This window comes from Danio rerio, chromosome 1, assembly GCF_049306965.1.
Source record: "Danio rerio strain Tuebingen ecotype United States chromosome 1, GRCz12tu, whole genome shotgun sequence".
Taxonomy (NCBI): Eukaryota; Metazoa; Chordata; class Actinopteri; order Cypriniformes; family Danionidae; genus Danio; species Danio rerio.
Window position 1 is genome coordinate 13,512,463 of NC_133176.1, and position 22,175 is coordinate 13,534,637.

Sequence of the window (22,175 nt, forward strand, 5' to 3'; positions counted from 1 at the left end):
CTCTCATGTGGTTTGTAATGTAATGAGCAGCACAAATGTCTTCATACCTCGAGCTGTTGATGTTGCCATCCACTCTGCAGATCTCCCGCACCCCCTTATACTGAATATAACCCCAAACCATGATTTTTCCTTTACCAAACTGGACTAAATTCTGTGAGAATCATGCGGGTTCCAGTAGGTCTTCAGCAATATTTATCATGATTGAGATGCAGTTCAACAGATGATTCATCGGAAAAATCTACCTTCTGCCACTTTTCCAAATGGTCAACTAGAAGTCAAGTTATTATCTGTTGCTCTTACAACTGGGATCGACGACAAGACTTTTGTCAGGTAAAGTCCATTTTAATTAAATTCCATTTATTTATCGGTTTATGTTCTTACACATTTCCTACAGCAACAAATTTAAACAAAATATAATAAATAAAAAGTTTTAATTTGTCCGATTGGTAAATTATTTAAAAAATATCTAAAACAGATTTTAATTCAGACCTGTGTTTAAAAAAAAAAAGCTTACTAATTACTTGTTTAATTAATCTATCATCAATGTAAAGTGATATTCCACCAAAAAATAAATAAATTCTGTCATTATTTACTATTCACCTTTGTGTCCTTGTGTCAACTTTTTAATTCGATTTACCATTATTTTCTAAACGTATAGATCTTCTTTTATGTTCCACAGAATAAAGAAAGATTTACAGGTCTGTAACGACAAGAGGGAGCGCAAATGATGACAGAACTTTCATTTTTGGCTGAACTGTCACTTTAATGAAGCCTCAGTGGACATTTTAGACACAAATTCTGTACAAATGATAGACACCAAACAAGCAAAGGGACATGACAGTAAATCCCACCAATTATATTTTTATATTTACACCAAAAAGATGACCAAAAAGGAAATCCAAAAAAAAAAAAAAAAAAACACAAAAACTTTATTCATGGTCGATTATCTTCCCATGTACAAGACTGCCATAAATATTCTCAAGAATGTAAACATCTGGTGTGATCATGGAAACCAGACAGCGCGAACTGCCTGTGGAGGGAAGAAGTGTGTCAGAAAGCCCTCTGATTAAATAAATAACACAGTAGCACCTCAAATACACAGTCCTGATATAATGCTATGACGTTATAACTTAGGAAAACTAAAGTGGAATATCTATGACTATAATTCTTTCCGATAGCGAGAGTGCCGTTGGTTATCCTGACAACCTTTTCATACATTCCTCTCATCAATGCTAATCATTCTTTAATGGAGAAAATGGGCCTATTGTTAAGACTCTTATAGTACACTCTTAAAAAGAAAAGTTCAATAATGGAACCTTTTAAATGCTAAAAAAGATTCTTTATACTGGAAAAATGATACTAAGAAAAACAATAAGGGTTTTCTAAGGTTATTCTATGAAATATTGTTTTTTCTAAACCTTTATTATTAGGTACGCTGTAAAATATGCGTAAATTAGCAGTTTTCCTTATTTTGGTATTCATGATTTCATTTTTTCGGTCACACTTTACAATAAGGTTCATTAGTTAATGTTACTGAATGCATTTACTAACACACAATAAACAAACAATGAACAATACATTTCCTACAGTATTTGTTCATGTTAGTTAACAATAGTTAATGAGATGTCCATTGTGAGTTCATGTTAACTCACGGTGCATTAACTAATTTTAACAAGCATGAGTTTGGATGTTAATAATGCATTAGTAAATGTTCAATTATGATTAATAAATGCTGTACATGTGTTGTTCATGATTAGTTCATGTTAGTAAATGCATTAACTTATGAACCTTATTGTAAAGTGTTACCATTTTTTCTTGTTTATTTGTGCTTTTGAATTGCATTATGGGATCTTGATCTTTCTTTCAACAACTATTAACATTGAAAAGTTGGAAAAAGTGACTTTTATCAACATTTTTAATAGTTTAAGTGATATATTGTCTGGGTTGATGTTGTGTTTTACGCTACAAAAACCTTGTAATAAACTTACAGCGCATTTTCTGTTATTTTACCCATTATTTAGTATTTCTTGTGCATTATTTTATTTCAGACTACTACAATATCGTTAAAAGTCACTTTGTTAAAACTGTAGAGTTGATTTTATGACATCAAAAGTCGACAGAGCAGAGATCAACATCCCATATTGCAATTCACAACCATAAATAAACAGAAAACACTTGTAAATCACAATGGAAACTGTTAATTAACTAAAAAAATAAGGGTTATTCTATGAAATATTGGTTACTCTAAACCTTTATTATTAAGTACGTTGTAAAACATCTGTAAATGAGCAGTTTTCTGTATTTTGTGATTCATGATTTGATTTTTTCCCTGTTTATTTATGCTTTTGAATTGCATTATAGGATCTTGATCTTTCTTCCAACACCTTTTAACATCGAAAAATTGGAAAAAGTGACTTTTATTAACATTTTTAATAGTTTAAAGTGATATATTGTCTGGGTTGATGTTGTGTTTTACGCTACAAAAACCTTGTAATAATCTGCCAGTACGTTCATTTTCTGTTATTTTATTCATTATTTATTATTTCTTGTGCATTATATTATTTCAGACTGCTAAAATATCGTTAAAAGTCACTTTGTTAAACTGTAGAGTTGATTTTATGACATCAAAAGTCGACAGAGCAGAGATCAACATCCCATATTGCAATTCACAACCATAAATAAATGGAAACCTTTTGTGAATCACAATGGAAACTGTAAAAGTTTTTACAGCGTATGCACAACCTTGTCTGAGGTTTTCGCACCTACAGCCACCATAAACACACACACACACATAGTAGATGTCTGTGTGAAAGCCTTTTGCATTTGCTGGTTCCAGTTTACCAGGCCGGCTCAAAGACTTTCTTGCACATGTTGGAGTTCTCCTGGTGTAGAGGAAACTCTGAGCCTGGCACCACCTGATCTCTGCTCCTCTTTCTGGAGAACGTCTGTCCCGTTGGCAGCTTCTCCTGCTTGGACACCGTCTCTCTGAAGAGCATCAAATTCAGTACAGGTCAGTTTTGTTGATTTAAAGTGTTCATCACACTCCTCTTTTTTATGTAGGAAATAGGCTCAGTTACAGATCCACTAGAGTTAAAGTTTTAACTGAATCCAGTATCCGGAAGTATTTTTAGCTTAGCTTAGCATAGATCATTAAATCTAATTAGACAATTAGCATCCTGATCAAAAATTCCAATATTTTTTTATAAAGTCATGGTGTACACAACAACCTCTGGACTTGCAGCATTACAGACATTAATATTTTAACAATATATAAAAAACTTTATCACTTTCTGGCCATCTGATATTAGACATGGTTATATATATACAGTATATATATTTTGCGATTGTGATTTTCAAAAGTATTACAGCACTTTGTAAACATTTACAGTATTAGTACCATTTATTGACCCTGGCCATACAGTTTGATAGAGCACTTGGATCCGGAAGCTGCTTTGCGTGACATCAGCTTTAACAAGCGTATAGCTACGTCATGTACAGAGACTGATGGAAATAGAAAGTTGCTAGTTTCAAGGTTGATATGGCTAGGGACTATACTTAATTTTTGGCAAAATACTCAAGCCATATCGACCTAGAAAATATAAACTTTTACATTTCCATTGGTCCTATTTTACAACGTAAATACAGAAGAGTCAAGCTTTCAATAGGAAAATGATCTGAAATATTTTTGTATTTTTTGAGCTAGATGCTAACGGTCCAATCTGATTCCATTACTTGTGCTAAGCTAAGCTAAAAGTGTTCTTGCCAGACACAGAGATCGGCTGAATGGATTAAAAAATGTTTGATTGTTTAACATGAGACTATTTCCAAAAAAGTGGATCGTTCCTCTAAAATTTGGTTCTCTGTGTTTAAAGTAGGATAGATACCTGAAGGGGAAAGTGGTTTTGTCCATCTGCATGCAGACGAGGAAGGGGTACTCTGAGAACTGGACGGTGGTGATGAAGTCCAGCGTGGCCTCGGTTTCAAAACCGACTTCCACTCCGGCGCTTACAAAGTCTGTGTCCACTGTCATATTCCCGATGATTACCAGCGCTCCCCTAAAACACAATGACATGGATAATGTTAGCCAGCAGACCAAAACTGTAGTCAAAGCTTCTAAAACTTACAGGCACAGTAATGTACGGAATCTCTGCAGATTTTCTTTAGTCAATCAATTCATTTATTAAATAATTTAAATAAGATGAATATGATGAAGTATTAATAAGCATTAAAGTCCATGTAACAACAGAAGTTGCTGAGACTTTTATTTTAGTATGTTGAAGCACCAGCTGGAGCACAACAATGAGTTGGGGGCGGGGCTATTTTTGCATATCATTTTCTTTTAGTAAAGAGGTGAAAGGGGCGTGGTTAAGAATATGAAATGATACTTAGTGTAAAACTGATGTCAACAGAGAAGGACTGTCACTCTAAATGCAGAGGCAAATGGCTGATTAGACCCTGGATGATTGGCTGATTAGACCTTTGTTCCAGGATCAACATATATGTTAATCCAGGAATATATCCTACTTGGGGAAATCGGGTTGGTGATGGATTAACATTGTACATTTTGTTTTCACATGGACTTTGAGCAATAAATATTTTTAAATAATTCTAAATTGTGGTACACACAGTTTTATACTGTATATATACAGTTTAATTCAGAATTGTCAGTTCCCCTGTTTATTTTTTCCCCCAATTTCTGTTTAACAGAGAGCAGATTTTTTCAACACATTTCTAAACATAATAATTTTAATAACTCATTTCTAATAACTGATTTATTTTATCTTTGCCATGATGATAGTAAATAATATTTGACTAGATATTTTTCAAGACACTTCTATACAGCTTTAAGGGACATTTAAAGGCTTAACTAGGTTAATTAGGTTAACTAGGCAGGTTAGGGTAATTAGGCAAGTTATTGTATAACGATGGTTTGGAAAATAAATTAGCTTAAAGGGGCTAATAATTTTGTCCTTAAAATTGTGTTAAAAAAATTAATAACTGCTTTTATTCTAGCTGAAATTAAAGGGGGGCTAATAATTCGGAATTCAACTGTGTATGTATTTGATTCTGCAGTAGATATTCTATTTTTAAACATTACAATAAGTTATTGTATTACATTGTTGTATTGTATTACAATCTGTAGACAAAATAAACAAACAAAATAAAGTATTAGATGCAAAACATAACTTAAAAAATAAAATTAAGAATGTTGTTTGGTGCTAACTAAACACCTAAAAAATAGTTTTAAAATTGCAATGACAAAATAAAAATTTTAGGCTGAATAGAAAATAAAAAAAATGACCAAAGCATAAACCAGATAAAAAAAAAAAAAATTATAAAAATAAAATTAATATTATTTAAAAATACAAAATAAATAAATAAAATAACACTGAATAGCAAATTGTATTGTGTGTATATATATATATATGAACAGAATTGAACATTTTAATAATATAATATAGGCAGCACGGTGGCATGGTGAGTAGCACAATCGCCTCACACTAAAGAAGGTCGCTGGTTTAGCCTCAGCTGGGCCACTCGGCATTTCTGTGTGGAGTTTGCATGTTCTTCCCGTGTACGCGTTGGTTTCCTCCGAGTGCTCCGGTTTCCCCCACAGTAAAAAGACATGGTATAGGTGAATTGAGTAAGCTAAATTGGTCGTAGTGTATGAGTGTGTATGAATGTTTCCCAGTGATGCATTGCAGCTTGAAAGCATCCACTGCATTAAACATATGCTGGATAATCGGTTCATTCCACTGTGGTGACCCCAGATTAATAAAGGCACTAAGCCGAAAATAAAATAAATGAATAAATGAATAAATAATATGATTAAGTGTTATAAAATAATAAATAAATATTATAAACAATTAATTAACATTAAATAATGTAATATAATAAATATTAACTAACATTAGTAAGTGCTTCGATGTACTGTATTTATCACTGATATTTCATGCTAACAAAATTACTAAATAAAAAACAGCAAAGTTAAAAGTAAACTCTGCTAGACCCAAGTTTTCTTTTTTTCATAGTTTTGTTTTGGTTCATCTTTTAAGCTATTTTAAGTCAGATCTTTACACGTTTTGTCCAGCTGCACATTTGGGATGGTGATTTATCGCTCTTAGTCTGTTCCTCATAGTCTCTGCTGAGTCAGTTTTGGTGATTGGGCTCACATATCACATCAGACTGTCTGGCTCCATGCTTTCAACCTCCACCTTAAATGATCCGTCCAACATGGCCGCCCGTGATGAGTGGGCTGAGTGGAGGCATGCTAATCTTGTGCGCCCGAGAGAGCTGTGGTTTATTTCGTTTCTAAACATAACCCGCTTGTGTCTGACTACATGTGCGGAAGGATCTTTCAGTTTCCCCCCGCTCCTGTGTACCCGCACGAACAAGTGTTTACGTATTCGGTGGTCTGTCTGTCAGTGAGTCTTTGTTTGTCTACTCGCCTCTGTGTGCGTTTTCAGAAAAGGTAAAGAGCGCCGTCCTGATCCATACACCTGCCCCTGCCTGTCCTGAGAGCTGGCAGATGCAGAAAACCAGATGCCACCCAGAAATACCCATCATGAAACAAAGAACAGCACTAAAAGTAAGGTAAAAAGACGACGGTTGTCTTCAGATTGGTGAGGTATTTTGTTAAGATCTCTCCCTGAGTGGATTTGGTTTCCCACAATTAATATCACAACCTAATTTTACCCTCAACCCCTGATCTTTTACTCCTAGCACAGCATCTTTCCATTTGCCCTCATTTCCCGCCTGTCTCTTTTTAGCCAAGTTGCCATCGCTAGCATCCACAAACCAACAGCAATCAAGCAGGTGCAGCTGTGGCTAAAGATATGGATTAGCATCAAATCTCTCTGAAGGATTAATGATGTTATAATAAGATGGACTGGAATCGTATTTACTATCATTTGGAAGACCTAGTGTAGAAAAAAAACATCTGGCCGCGGTTAGCAAGTAGTTGATTTGATAAAATCCAAAATTGCATTCAAAGTAATGTTGAGTGAAGTGACATTAAGTTACCCATGTGGGATTTGTTTCAGTTAGCAGCACAGAGCTGCTTTATCTAAATGCAAAACATCATCCCTATTTAATTAGCTGTGCATGCCGACTTTCAGTCTCTTTTTGAGGCATTTCATCATCAAGATCTGCATAGTTGTGAGTTCTACTTAAAAGTGAGATGTCTGTAAAAGAGTGTTGTTTATATTGGTGAGCACCGGTGTTGGGTTGTAAATAATAATGTATTATCTGTGGGGTATTTTAAGCTTAAACTTTACAGACACATTCATGAGACTTGTATTATGTTTTATATCAAACAAATAGTATAAAATAGGGTAAAATCTGTCTTCAATAATGTCATTTCAAAAGAGGATCCTACCTGTTGTTGACACTTGTTTTAGACTCTCTGTACCACAAGCTGAACTCCATTCCTCCAGAGATATCAATGGACAGACCGGCTTGGAACTCAGCACTTGCTCTTAGACCAGACTGTAGAGGAATCACCTTCAGTGCAAGACAGAAAAGTAAGAAAATATTAATCTTAGCAAATGATTTTTATATATACAGTTGAAGTCAGAATTATTAGGCCGCCATTTTCTTTTTTTTTCTGTTTTAAATATTTCCCGAATGATGTTGAACAGAGCAAGGACATTTTCACAGTATGTCTGATAACATTTTTTCTTCTGGAGAAAGTCTGATTTGTTTTATTTCAGTTAGAATAAATGGAGTTATTAATTTTGTTTAAAACCAATTTAGGGTCAGAATTATTAGTGTCTTTAAGCTATATATATATATTTTTGATAGTCTACGGAGCATTGTTACAACAATAATGCCTAATTTCCCTAACCTGCCTAATTAACTGAATCAGCTGAGTAAAGCCTTTAAATGTCTCTTTAAGCTGAATACTAGTGTCAATTATTCAATTAGTGTAATGTACTGTCAGACTATTATGTTTAGAAATGTTGAAAAAAAACTTTCGTAAAACAGAAATTGGGGAAAAAACATACAGGGGGCTAATAATTCTGACTTCAACTTTACATCAAAATTGTATAAACTTTTACTTAGTGTAAATGTTATGATTTTTGAAAGATTTACATTAATCTCAAATTGTATTATATAATGCTAAGGAAAAAAAATTACAAGGTTCCCTGGATTTCATATATACATACACACATACATGCATACACACATACATACATACATACATACATACATACATACATACATACATACATACATACATACATACATACATACATACATACATACATACATACATACAGTTGAAGTCTGAATTAGCCCCCCCTGTTTATTTTTTCCCCCAATTTCTGTTTAACAGAGAAGATTTTTTCAACACATTTCTAAGCATAATAGTTTTAATAACTCATTTCTAATAACTGATTTATATTATCTTTGCCATGATGACAGTAAATAATATTTGACTAGATATTTTTCAAGACACTTCTATACAGCTTAAAGTGACATTTAAAGGCTTAACTAGGTTAATTAAGTTAACTAGGCAGGTTAGGGTAATTAGGCAAGTTATTGTATAACGATGGTTTTTTTCTGTAGACTATCAAAAACAAAGTATAGCTTAAAGGGGCTAATAATTTTGAAAAAAAAAGTTATTAAAAAATAAAAAACGGCTTTTGATCTAGTTGAAATAAAACAAATAAGACTTTTTTCCAGAAGAGAAAATGTTATCAGACATACTGTGAAAATTTCCTTGCTCTGTTAACCATCATTTGGGAAATATTTGAAAAAAGAAAAAAAGTAACAGGGGGGCTTATAGTTCTGACTTAAACTATATATATATATATATATATATATATATATATATATATATATATATATATATATATATATATATATATATATATATATATATATATATACATACAGTTTAAGTCAGAACTATAAGCCCCCCTGTTACTTTTTTCTTTTTTCAAATATTTCCCAAATGATGGTTAACAGAGCAAGGAAATTTTCACAGAATGTTCATATATATATATATATATATATATATATATATATATATATATATTCATTTTTTATATGTATTTATAGATTTTGTATTATTCTGTGAACTACTGATGACATTTCTTCCAAATTGATTGTTTTATTTTTAAAGAGCATTTGTGGATGAAAAGATTATATTTGACAGCACAATTCAAATGTTTTAACTTCAGGAGAGTTAAGAAGTCAATATTTGTTGGAATAATCCTGATTTTAAAAATCAAAACAGATAAAACATTTTTTATTCTGAATAGCTGTCATTTTATACAGTCACAGAATAAAACAAATATTACCATTTACTCAAAACCACACTTGTTAAATCGAATAAAACCAGAGAAACTGGGGATTTTCAAAACACAAAGTCGTACATAAATGGTAATTTTTACCATAATATAATAATAATAATAATAATAATAATAATAATAATAATAATAGTAAATAATAAATGTATACTGACAGTAAAATGATTGGCAACCGTGGTAAATATAAGCAAATAAGGCTGTGGAAAAACTGCATTGTTAATCCAAATAAAATCATATAAAAAACAATTGAAATTAGAGAAAACTCATTATGAAGTTATTCATTTTTCTAAATAAGCAGGTGCGGTCATGTTTACAGTTCCCTTATTATTTTAAAAAGCAATCTATGCAATCGCAAATTTCATTTAAGAGTAAAATATTGCCCCAAAAAAATTTTGCAATGAGCTCATTTGGTCATGTGCTGAAGCTCTTTATTTTAAAGAATAATTTTTAGTTTTTTGCACAAAAAACTGCTGAAAGTTTGCTAATACTAAATGGAATATGCATTATTCATTTGATCAAAACAGAAAAAATGTGTGCAAAATTATACTGGTGCAAAGTTAATGTGTATATATTTTTTTAATTTATTTATTTTGACAGAAAAGCTACATTTTTAATTCCTCCAGGCTTCAGTGTCACATAAAATCATTCAGAAATCCTTTAATAATGTAATATAAGTTGGAAAAGCATCGAGAATGCAACACTGGCCCCTTAATCTAGCCCATCATTGTCTCACACTGCCCCCATGCTGTCAGCCTATGATTATTAATGCTCTAAAAACACCCGCTGCTTGTATCAGAACACATCAAGATGAGTCAAACCTGTGAGTGGTCTGTCAACAGGATAAGGCCCTTCACCACATTGATGGGATCTCCGGACATGGAGAACATCTTGGACATCAGATCACTGTAGCCCTTGAAGAAGGTGACAGGACGGAGCTGCACATCGAACAGCAGAGCGGACATTCCTGCAAAAGACTCCAGCTCTTCTTCTCCTTCATCCGGCGTGGCTGCGATCAGAGACTCCAGACCCTGCGCTTCAATCGTCACCTGGAAAACAGCACAGGTGAATGTCAGTCAGGTATGTTTATGGGATATGCTGGAGGACACTGGGTGGTGGTAATATTGACAGTACCTGCAGGCCATGAAGGAGCGCGTTGTTGCTCTGACCGTAAATGTTCATGTTGCTTCTCCTCAATACTCCTGAGCCAGAGTACAGGATGTCCAAATTGTAGGTGCAAGTGACATCCACGGTTTCTGTTATATAATACATATAAGAAATCTGTCACCACACACATTAAAAATTATTATTAAAAAAAAAAAAAAAAAAAAAAAAAATATATATATATATATATATATATATATATATATATATATATATATATATATATATATATATATATATATATATATATATAATATATAAATATTTAAAGTTCTCATTACAGATTAAAAGTGTATTAACAATGTATGTGTTGATGCTCTATTTAATATACAAATTCATTTTAATTATTTTCTAATAAGCTCCTAACCAAATGAATACTACATTTTAGAGTGTGACAGGTTTACAATTCAGCATACAACAAATTTATTTTAATGACAAATGTATAATCATTATATATATTGTGGAAAGATTGGTTAAACTAGATACAAAAATGATCTTAGACGATGTTTGACGCCATCATTTATTTCATTTTAAAATAAAAGCTGTCTATTGAGATGTGGTGGAGTTGACATTTTTCAGTTCACGATGGAAAAAATGTTTCTCTTCTTATCTAAGTTTGTCCTCTTACAGATCTTAAAACTAGACAAATTGTTTAAATTTATGAGGCAATGTCACGTTAATTTTAACGTTACGTTAAGTTTTTTGACTCAATTTCAAAGACTAAAAGTGTCCGTAGTTAAAGAATGGCCCATATCTATTATTAAGAGTTGCTTTTCTTAGTTTTTGCTAGATCAGAAAAAAGTAAATAAACAAATATTGGTAAAGTTAGAAACCCCATATATTTTCTCAAACATCAGACTTCAAACATAAATATAACTCTTTATTTATTTTCTTCAAAAATAGTGTTTGACAAAACAGTTGCTTTTTGTCAACTACCTATATAGGCTTTTACAAATGCTCCCAAAGATATTTTGAGGTCACATAGGCCTCACTTACACTGCCAGTTAAATGTGACCCAATTCTAAGTCTTTGCTAATTTGTGACACATTTTGGATCTGTTCTTTGACCGTGTCGAAAAAAAAACGCATGCATTCGGATATTCAGAGATCGGTTTCGGGCCTCCTTTATATGTGGAAATAAATCTGATATGTGACAATGCGACCATCATGTAAACAGGCAGATTGGATTTATTGAGGAATTCTGTTTTGTACCTCATTAAACTTGTGACAATGTGGTACTTCTCCACGCTTTAATGACGTAGAAGGAAGAGTGTGTGTGTGCTCATCCTAAAATGTTGGACCCACTGCTCCTCATTAAAGCCCGCCACAATTTGCTCCCACTAGACCTAAAATCTCTCTCGTACACACAAATCCCTTTGAATGGTGGAGGACACCATATATAAACCATCGGCGCAAGCTGCAATGATGGCCTATTCCCTCCTCCGCCTCAAAATCATTTTAAAGTTGGCGACCTTCACATATTTTGCAGAGCTAAAAGCAAGACGTTCCATTGTCGTTAGTGTGGCAAAGATGCTAGAACCCACCTTTATGCATGCGCAATGCTGTAAATTGCATGTCATGTGAACACATTAATCGGATATGGGTCACAATCAGGGCCGGAGTGGGACTCCTTTTCAGCCCTGGAGTTTCAAGACTTAGACCGGCCAATCAGTTCACGACTGACTATAATAAAACAGTGTCATTAGAAACTGAATTTGAAATGACCTTATCACGTCTTTTTAAAGGACACAGCTGCTTTAGAACTTCAAATGTTTTTATATGAGAACTTTAAAGGGTATCTAAATCTTAACTCTATTCTTTAAAACATCACAATGTCCTTTCCTGCAGTATCTGAATATATATTCTGTGCTAAATTCTTTATAGATATCCAGTCCTTTGTAACAGAGGTCACACAAAAAAATTAAATATGTACACCTACATAAGTAACGCAAACAGAATTATATGTCTTAACACTAAAAATGAAAAAAAAGTTAAAAAATTACTCAGGAGGAGGTCGAACTCGAGTCGGCGGTGTTGTAACGCAACATGCTGATCACTGGACCACAATGACGCTTCTATGCAGGTGAGTTTGGAATTAAAAAAACTGTTATCCTCAAGACTCTTTTAACCACAGTATTACTTTATATTGATGGTTTAATCTTTTTCTCCCCTTTTTAGATTTGTGATCAAGTTATGTCAGATTTATTAATGTAGTGAATTATCTTGTTTTCATTGAGCAGGTGTATTATTCATTCATATTAATTATTCGAATTCTTATATTCAGTTATGTGGCCTGTTTGAGTTTGAATGATATTTACATCATCATTAACCTTCAGGCTGCATTTTGCTCAGGGGAGTTGCTAGAAAATAAATAAAAAGAGCGGAGCTGCGGCAAAATATTGAATAAAAAGAGTGAGGCTATGGTCAAATAAATAAATAATTTAAAAAGTGCGACCTAGGAGAGTGCAAGCAGCTAGGGACACTGGCCCCCGCGGCCAAAAAAACGAACCGGCCCTCTGGGAATTCTGCCGGTCCTCCCGATTAGCCAATCTGGGCCTGGTCACAATTAAAGGAATGTGTAAACGGACAGGCAAAAAAAAAAAAAAAAAATCAGATATAGGCAACAAATCGGAATTGGGCGTCAAGACCTGACAGTGTAAACGTGGCCATAGATTCAGTTTCAGCTCCATATGTGACCAAAATGTTTGCAAATTTATTGAGCTCACTTACCTGCCATGAAGCCTGAATAAGCAGAGGACGATCCGGTCTTCGAGAATCTGTCATAATTATGGGAAATCATGTCCTTCATAACTTGCCGTACCAATTTACTGCAAACCAGACATACTGTGTGAGTTTAATATAAAAGTGGCACATTACAATCGATAACCATAAAGAACAAACTTTTGGTTGATTTGGACTACTGAGATCGTGACTCACTAGGCTGGCATCTGGAAGCGCAGGACGTCCTGGATTTTTGACAGCATGTATTTGTTCATCTCATGTGGCAGGTGTCCGATGGAGAGCAGCAGGTTCTTCACCTCCATGTAAGACGGATTACTGCTCATAATCACATCGGCTGCAGCCGCACGCACGTTCTTCTCGTAGATGCGCTGGTTTTGATGGTAGATGCGGTTCAAGGCTTTTTTCACCTGTGGACGGAGAGTGTTAATTGTTTTGAATAATCGCTTCAGATGAGCTGATGTTGAATTTGTGATGTACCTCTGCTGTGATGAGCGCAGGGTCGTATCTCTGGAGCGCTGTGATGGCGATGGTGCTGTATGCTCCGACCTCAGATTCGGCATATTTGGCTAAAACAGGAATGCCTTCTGGCAGAAGAGCGTTTTTCAGTGCTAACAGGTACATCTGAACCTCAGACTCCTCCTGAGTGCTGTCAGGCCCTGCTAACAGCAGCTCTTTCACCTTCAGCACAGCCTGTGCAAAGAAAATCCCATCAGAAACACAATCAATCAGCTTGAATTGATGAAAGTTATGGTAACTAATACTTTTTCTGATTTTGATTGTAATGCAATAATGTGCACATTTTGTAAAGCTGCTTTGAAACAGTAACTGTTGTGAAAAGCGCTACACAAATAAATTTGATTTGAGTTTAATTGAATTGTGGCGGCATGGTGGCTCAACGGTTAGCGATGTTGCCTCAGCAAGAAGGTGACTGATTTAAGTTCCGACTAGGCCAGATGGCATTTCTGTGTAGAGTTTGCTTGTTCTTCTCGTGTTGATGTGGGTTTCCTTCGGGTGCTCCGGTTTCACCCACAATCCAAAAACATGTGCTATAGGTGAATGAATTCACTTAAAGGGATAGCTACCCAACAAATGAACTCAGCGGTTACTCACACTCAACTGGTTCTAAATCTCAATGAATTTAATTTCTTCAGAAAGAAAACAAGAGATTCTGAAGAATGTTGTGAAAAAGCAGTCGTCAACTTCTATAGTTGGAACAGAAAAAATGCTATGGAGGTCAGTGGATGTTTTTTTTTTCCCAGCACACTTTAGATTGTATTGTTTTGTGCTTCAAAAGAAAGAAACTCAACAAGTGGAGGATGGGTAAGTAATGACATGGGCTGTTTCTCAATATGTGTTCTTCTGCGATCTTGTGTTCTCGTGTAACGTCATCATCAACCTCTAAAGTTCAGTTCCAAAAATGAAGACCGCAAGAACGGAGGATGGGTAAAAGTTCATAAATAAATAAGCGTATGTAGTAGAGAATTATGACAGTAAATTTGATCTTTTTTGTAGTTAAATGATCATTTTTATCTTTTGAAATGCGAAAGAGCTTTTATTTGACCTTTGCTTTAATTTTTAATAACTGTATTAAGAGCTTTTTTATATTTTTTCCAAAAAAACTGAATGGTATTGAAAGCTATCACTATTTCTAATCACATTACATAATATTAATGTTTTTTTTAGCAACTCTGGGATATTTTTTCCTAGAATTGCAACAGAAAGCATATAAAATTTAGTTTTTTTAAATAAATGATTGGTTAATATAATAGGATAGGATAATATATATGATAATATTGTAAATGTGTGAATCTGTTTTGTAGTTCTGATTTTAGATATATGAATCATACTTGAATGAGTTTGAGAAATTTAAAAACTGCAATTACACCAAAAGAAATTAAAAATAATATTAATGTTAATAAATAAGAATAATAATAAAGGGAAGCCGAAAAGAAAATGAATGAATGAATGAATGAATGAATGAATGAATGAATGAATGAATAAATGAATGAATGAATGAATGAATGAATGAATGAATGAATGAATGAATGAATGAATGAATGAATGAATGAATAATAATCAGATGTGTGAAGAGACTCACTGGTAGATCACAAGCTCCTTTCAGACAGAGTTTCCTGAGCAAAGCTCCCATGATGATCACAACTGACTCCTTAATCTCTGTGCTGCCGATCTTTCCTTGAGACACTTCCTACAATGGAGCAATGATGTTGTAGTAATAAAGGAAATAAGTCAAAGAATAATTCAATAAATTTAATTGATTTATGTAATATTTACTTGGAAACAATACTTTTTACTGAAATACTGCTTGTGAATTAAAAATTAAATTGCAATGAATGGTATGAAAATACAAAGTACAAATAATAACATGGGTACATTTAAAACAACAACAACATATTCCCTCAGTAATATTTGTTTTATTTACAACATTGCAAACATTTTGCTTAGTGTAGGTTGTATGTTAAACTAACACATTACTGCTATAATGTGTCTTCTTAAGCAATGTTGTGGAGAAAATAATATATTTCAATATGAAAGCCTTTTTTTTTAAAGTAGCTAAATATGTTACTCAGTTACTTTTAAAGGAAAGTAATGAAGTAATTAGCTTCTTTTTTAAACAGTAAGATGGTCTTAAAATTGTAATATATATTCCATATTTAACCCAACACTGTTTTTAAGGCTCTTAGTCTTATTGTAGAGACTCTAATTTCAGATGTAAGTGCATTAATGCAGTGATCTTACCAGCAGGGATTGAAGCATGGACTCTGTAGGATGGGAGGCAAAGCCACATGCATACAGAAAGCGCTCCTGCAGAATCAAGCCGTCTTTCTTACTGAAGTCCAAGAACTCCAGAATTGCTGAGAGAGAAGATGGAGTCTGGGCTGATGTTACTGCATCCACCAGCTGAGGTCTGCAAACACGTCATTATAGTAAATCATGTGCTTAAAGTTAAATATGGTTGATGTAGTCGACTAATTTTGTCACTAGCTATTAAAAGAGTAGCATGACTGTATATCACTAATCACAGTGTATAAATAAGAAAGAGGGAGACGCGGTGATTAGTTTGGTCTTACAGTGCCGTCTTGCTGCAGTTTTGCAGTACAGTCAGAATCTCAGACTTGCTGGATTTGCGCAGGCTGTGTACGAGCGTCAGGAAGCTGCGCGGTGCTTCTGCTTTAGAGAGTGAGTTCGGCTCCAGCTGAGACCTCACTGCCTTCCAGGTTTCCATCAGCTAATGCACACCACAACAAAGCAACACATTAGGAATATTGCAACAATTAGCAGATTTATTTGTGCAACCACAGTAGCTTACATTGGGGCATCCCTTGCATTTTGGTTTAGTTTTCTCCACTATGACTCCAACAGACAGGAATTTGTCATCCAGAGCCTTCACTACTCCTGCAACGTCTTTTCCCGCCACTTCTGCGGGTCCAGCCTCAATCGCTTTGAGGGTCAGTGACTGCCTGAGGGAAATGAGATAGTGGTTTAGTTTGGTTCATTCATTTACTCATTCTGTTAATCTGTCTTGATTATTAGTTTTATTATTTTTTGGATACCTGGATAAGACTTTAGTTGCAGCTTTATGACGAGCATTGATGGACAAAACGTGTGTTTCTTTTGCATCGGCAGACTTAATGATACCATTCTCCAGAGTTATGACCGTTTCAGCAGCACACTTCCCACTGATGCCCAGAACCTGGAGCAAAGGAGAGGAAATGTGAATAAAAACTGCAGACTGGCATGTAAATGCCCAGCAGGCACACAATGTCATAAGACGTTAATATTAGGTTAGATTTAGGTTGTGATGTCTGGTGACCAAAATTCAATGTCTAGCCAGCGTCTAATGACAACATTATTTTGATCTTCAATAACGACATCAAATGATTTTGATATTTGGTTGATTTTAGGTTGTTGAAAAGTGACCAAAATCCAAAGTCGAGCCAACATCTTAAACTAGCGTCATACTGATGTCAAATACTGATGTTTTTCGTCAGGTATGGCAACCAAAATCCAGCGTCTGATAGACATCATAGTGGTAACGTCCACACAACGTCAAGCTGTAACATCATTAGACGTCGATATTTGGTGGATTTTTAGGTTGGATGTTGGACACTGACATCTGTCTGATGTCAACCCGATTTTCATTTCCAAACAAAATACAACGCTCGCACAACATTGGGGAACAACTTCCATCTGACATCATATTGACGTCCTGTGCCTGCTGGGTGAGGTGAGATGAGAACATTTGTTATGGTCTTACTGGACTGTGAGTAGTGAATCCCGTCTCTTGAGATTTGCAAGTTTCCAAGTGTTTTGTGCGGATCACCTGATGTTTGTTAACTTTGTACTCAACCAGACATTTCCCTGAAGCATCAGCCTATGGATTACAAAAGAAGTATTTAGCGTACAGTACAAAATCACACTTCAGAGGAGAATTTCAATTGCTGGTCTTTACCTCTGACATCTTTCCGGACTTAAGCTGCATCATTAGCATACTGGCCACACCCCTCTTCAGGTTTTTGACAGTAGCAGGCTCCGCTTTTTGGGCATAGAGGCTTCTGATCTAAATGACAAGCAAAAGAACACAAAAGTCAAATCACCATGGAAAACATTTAAAAGTTACAAACTTAACTGATAAAAAAAACAGCGTTTCTTACCTTGCCCATCTTCCACAGCACCAAGAAGGGCCTCTGAAGTGCCTCAAGCCTGACTTTACCCAGAATGCTTTCTGCTGAGCTGCCATGGAAGATGTTGTTTTTGCGGGAGTGCTTTCCAGCACTTTCAACTTGAATATTTGAAATCTGAGAACAGGACAGGGGGATGTGATTTACACCAGGGATATTTTGTTTACTAAAACTAAAACTATTTAAAAAAAAAAAAACAAATTTTTGTTACTTGAAATATAGTATTTTTAAAAAAGTATTAAAATAACTAAATAAAGAAACTAAAGAGTTAAACCTGATGACAAACTAATACAAATGACAAAAACACAAAATTATAGCATGTCAATCATAGTTATTTGCACACTACACTTTAAAAAATGCGGGATTCCACACATCGATTTGTGCTGGGACAAGAGTTATGATGGTGGGAATTAAGTTAACTTACTAGTTTTTACAAATTCAAGTGGATTGAACCTAAAACAATTAAGGTGAATATCAGGATGAAAAACACACTACAATTTAAATCAAGTACTTTACATGTGCTTTGAAATGTTACAAAATATAGATTAAAAAATCTAACAAAATATCAAATCAAATCTCTTTTGTTGTCACAGCAGCACATGTACTATGAGTGAAAAGCTTAGATATCCAAACTCATTATTTAGTAATTATGTATTTTCTTTTTATTTCAGATTTATTTAGCTACAAAATTTTACAGCACAAGGGACTTAAAATATACTTTGAAAATAGTAAATATATATATATATAGAAAAATTTACTTTTTGACTTTAAAGTGTCTTAAACATGCACTAAGCAATATCTGAAAAACACTATTGACCATAGTCTCAGACCAAGACACAGCAGAGCAGAGGCACCTCTGACAACCTTTCTCGGAAGGGGAGGGACGGTTGATGCGGATGAAAGTGAAGACCAGGGGGTGAGCAGCAGAGACTAATCAGTAATAAGGGGCGTGTCTTGTTACTCTAGCAGAGATATACCAATACAATTTTATGGCAGTTCGTAACTTTTTGATCTATTGGTTAATTTGTATCAATTGGTACTATCTCATTCGTTCAATTTAGCACAATCTATTACTAATTTAGACTGAACTTCAAATTTGTACAAATTAATTACTAAACTGACAAAACATAAAACAGTTACCAGTGAGATCAGGCTGGATAGTTGAAGTCAGAATTAGCCCTCCTAAATTTTTTGACCCCGAATATTTGTTTCGCCAATTTCTGTTTTAACGGAGAGAAGATTTCTTCAACACATTTCTAAACATAATAGTTTTAATAACTCATTTCTTATAACTGATTTATTTAATCTTTGTCATGACGACAAAAATAATATTTGTCTAGATATTTTTCAAGACACTTCTATACAGCTTTAAGTGACATTTCAAAGCTTAACTATGTTAATTAGGTTAACTAGGCAGGTTAGGGAAATTAGGCAAGTTATTGTATAACGATTGTTTCTTCTGTAGGCTATCGAAAAAAAATTCCTTAAAAGGGGCTAATAATTTTGACCTTAAAATGGTGTTTAAAAAATTAAAAACTACTTTTATTGTAGCCAAAATAAAACAAATAAGACTTTTTCCAGAAGAATAAATATTATCAGACATACTGTGAACATTTCCTTGCTCTGTTAAACATTATTAGGGAAATATTTGAAAAAAGAAAAATACTAACAGGAGGGCTAACAGTTCTCACTTAAACTGTAAATAAGAGGCAAGGTCTTGTTGGATGTGTGTTTGTTTTGGTGCTTTCAAATGCCAACATTGTTTGGCAAAATTTACTTAAGGCATCTTGAAGTGTGCAAAAGTTGTCTTTTTTGTTATCCCTCTTGTCCCTTTACCTGTACTTGCAGCAGCTGCTCGTCCTGGATCTCAGGGTTCCTCCAGGCCAGGTTGATGTCCACATCACTGCTAATCCTGAATCCAACATTGCCTTCAGGGGATCCCGTCGGCCGGTTCAGCCCGACCTCAGTGCTGTAGCTGTATCTGTAGAGTTTGCCGTTATCCAGCCGAGGTCCAGCACCTGAGAAAACACACAAATGTCATGCTGTGACACTTTCTGGATCTTCTGATCTCGGGTCAGTGGCATGTAAGACAGCTGGACTACAGCAAGAGAGGAATGTGAGAGAAGACAGACAGGAAACATCTCAAAGCACAGACTTTAACCCTAAATTCAATCCTCTGTTTTAATCCACAGGGTTTTGCATTCAAACTCGTATAATTTGGTCAAGAGAAGCAGCAAGGCAATTCGGAGTAAGTCCACAGCCTTTCACAGAAGTTAAAACAGAAGGGAAAGAATGTTGTCCTATCTGTAATTGTAGGTGGGTCTCAGATAACGGTGTACTATGAGCTATTAATCCTCAGTTATCTGTAATCATCATATATACATGGATCATATTTTTTTAGCTTCTTATGATGAAACTTAACCTTGAGTCTTAAACAGATTCAGACAGTAGAGTCTGTGATGTGTTTGAAGTAACATTTGTGGGACTCAAGTTTATATGGAAGTTAATGGACAAAACACTGAATAAATCTGTTTAAACTTGTCACAAAACACACAGCAATTTTGTACTTCAATACTTTTTGAAGGTATGTCATAAATATACGGATATGTTTGTTTCATTCAAATTTAATTGTGAGTTTAGGGGCAAAAACACTGAATAAATCAGTTTTAAAAGGTGCCATAATACAGTTTAACATGTTATTGTTTGACTTTTTGTCTTAACTTTCAGTCTAAAAGACATATTTAAAGTAAAGCTTGTGTAAATCAATGCAGTTGCAATTTAGAAACAAAATATACTAAATAAAATGGTAAACGAGGAAAAACACAACTGGTGATTTAATGCCCTGTACAGTATATATATTTCTAAATATGTGGTTTTAGCATTGCTGAGGCAATTTTTTGTTTTAGGGATTTTTAGATTAGTCAAATTTGCAGGAACAACTTGTGATCTATGGAGCAAAAACACAATAAATCTGTATTAAACGTGTAAAGATTCAAATGGATATTTAATGGACTGTATGTTGTCTAAATATGTGGTTTTAAGGTTATAAAATGTCATAAAATGATCTCTTTAAAATGAGATCACTTTGTTCGTTGACAGCACAGTTCACTTCTGTCCTAAAAACACTGACGTGTCACTTTCTGATTGCATCACAACTTCTGATACAGAGATTATGCCCTGATTTTACCTCCTAAAACAAATAAATGCTTTTAAATCTACGTTCTATTTGAAATATTTGGCATTAATTATAACAACAAGATACATACAAAAAAAGAAAAGATTTCAACAATCATACAGATAATGATTAAATGATGAGCACACATGATAAATCTGGGCACTGAATGAATGAAAGGTGTGACTAACCTCATGATTATTAAATGCTCTCCAAAAAATAATGTCCTGTATAAGTACTCACCCTTGAGCTAATGTAACAACAACAACAACAAATTAATGATCAGTTTTTATAAAAAATATATACATATATAAATTAGAACAGAGATTTAGGCAAGCAGCATGAAAGGTGTGACTAACTTCATGATTACTAAATGCTCTCCAGAAGAAAATAATATCCTGTATAACCTTTCTTTCTCTTTCTCACCCTTAAACTAATGTAACAATAACAACACATTAAACCTCAGTTTGAAAACAATATTAGAACAGAGATTTAAGCAAGCAGAAAGCATAAATAGTCTGAAGTAAACTTAAAGGGATATTTTCGAATTTTCAGACTTCCTTAAATTGACTCACCAAGAGCTGAGGTGCAGAGAACGGCGGTGACGCACAGCAGAAGTCCGGCAACCGGCATCATGTTTGGGGTCTGCGGGTCAGAGAGATGGAGACTACCTGATCCCTCAGCTCTCTCACTCACTCTTTCTGTTTATCTGGATTCAAGGGCAGACTCCAAACTCCACGCTCCGGTACTAAGTGCGAGATAACGGCTAATAATTAACCGGCAGAGTTTGTGAGATTTGGTGAATGAACGGCTGTGGTTTTTGTGCGGCCGCGGCGGCGCGCATCAATCAGCGCTATGAAGGCGCGCGCATCGTTTCTCTTTCATTCACGGTGATCAAACGCTCATGACAGGATTAGGCCGTTCATTCGGTTTTGCTCAAACACACGATAATTTCATTATGTAATTTACTGCTATATGATGGTAGTTTGTTTAAATAAGAATGTTCAAGCTCAAGTGGAGTTAAATCTGAATTTATAGAAAGTATTTTTAAAGCTCGTCAAACGAACTCTTTCGATGCGCGCGA

The 22,175-nt window shown here is 34.4% G+C and overlaps 1 protein-coding gene across 1 annotated transcript; it reads right to left on the reverse strand.

Moving 5' to 3' along the window:
• Positions 1–2,523: 2,523 nt before the first annotated feature.
• Positions 2,524–21,907, reverse strand: mttp (microsomal triglyceride transfer protein). The gene is given in 18 exon segments (NM_212970.2): positions 2,524–2,985; positions 3,885–4,055; positions 7,379–7,503; positions 10,136–10,363; positions 10,449–10,570; positions 13,208–13,305; positions 13,415–13,626; positions 13,697–13,909; positions 15,318–15,425; positions 15,977–16,145; positions 16,309–16,466; positions 16,548–16,698; positions 16,792–16,931; positions 17,496–17,612; positions 17,691–17,798; positions 17,893–18,036; positions 19,756–19,937; positions 21,667–21,907. Coding segments are annotated over 18 exon segments (2,655 nt in total). The 5' UTR covers positions 21,728–21,907; the 3' UTR covers positions 2,524–2,837.
• Positions 21,908–22,175: the final 268 nt, after the last annotated feature.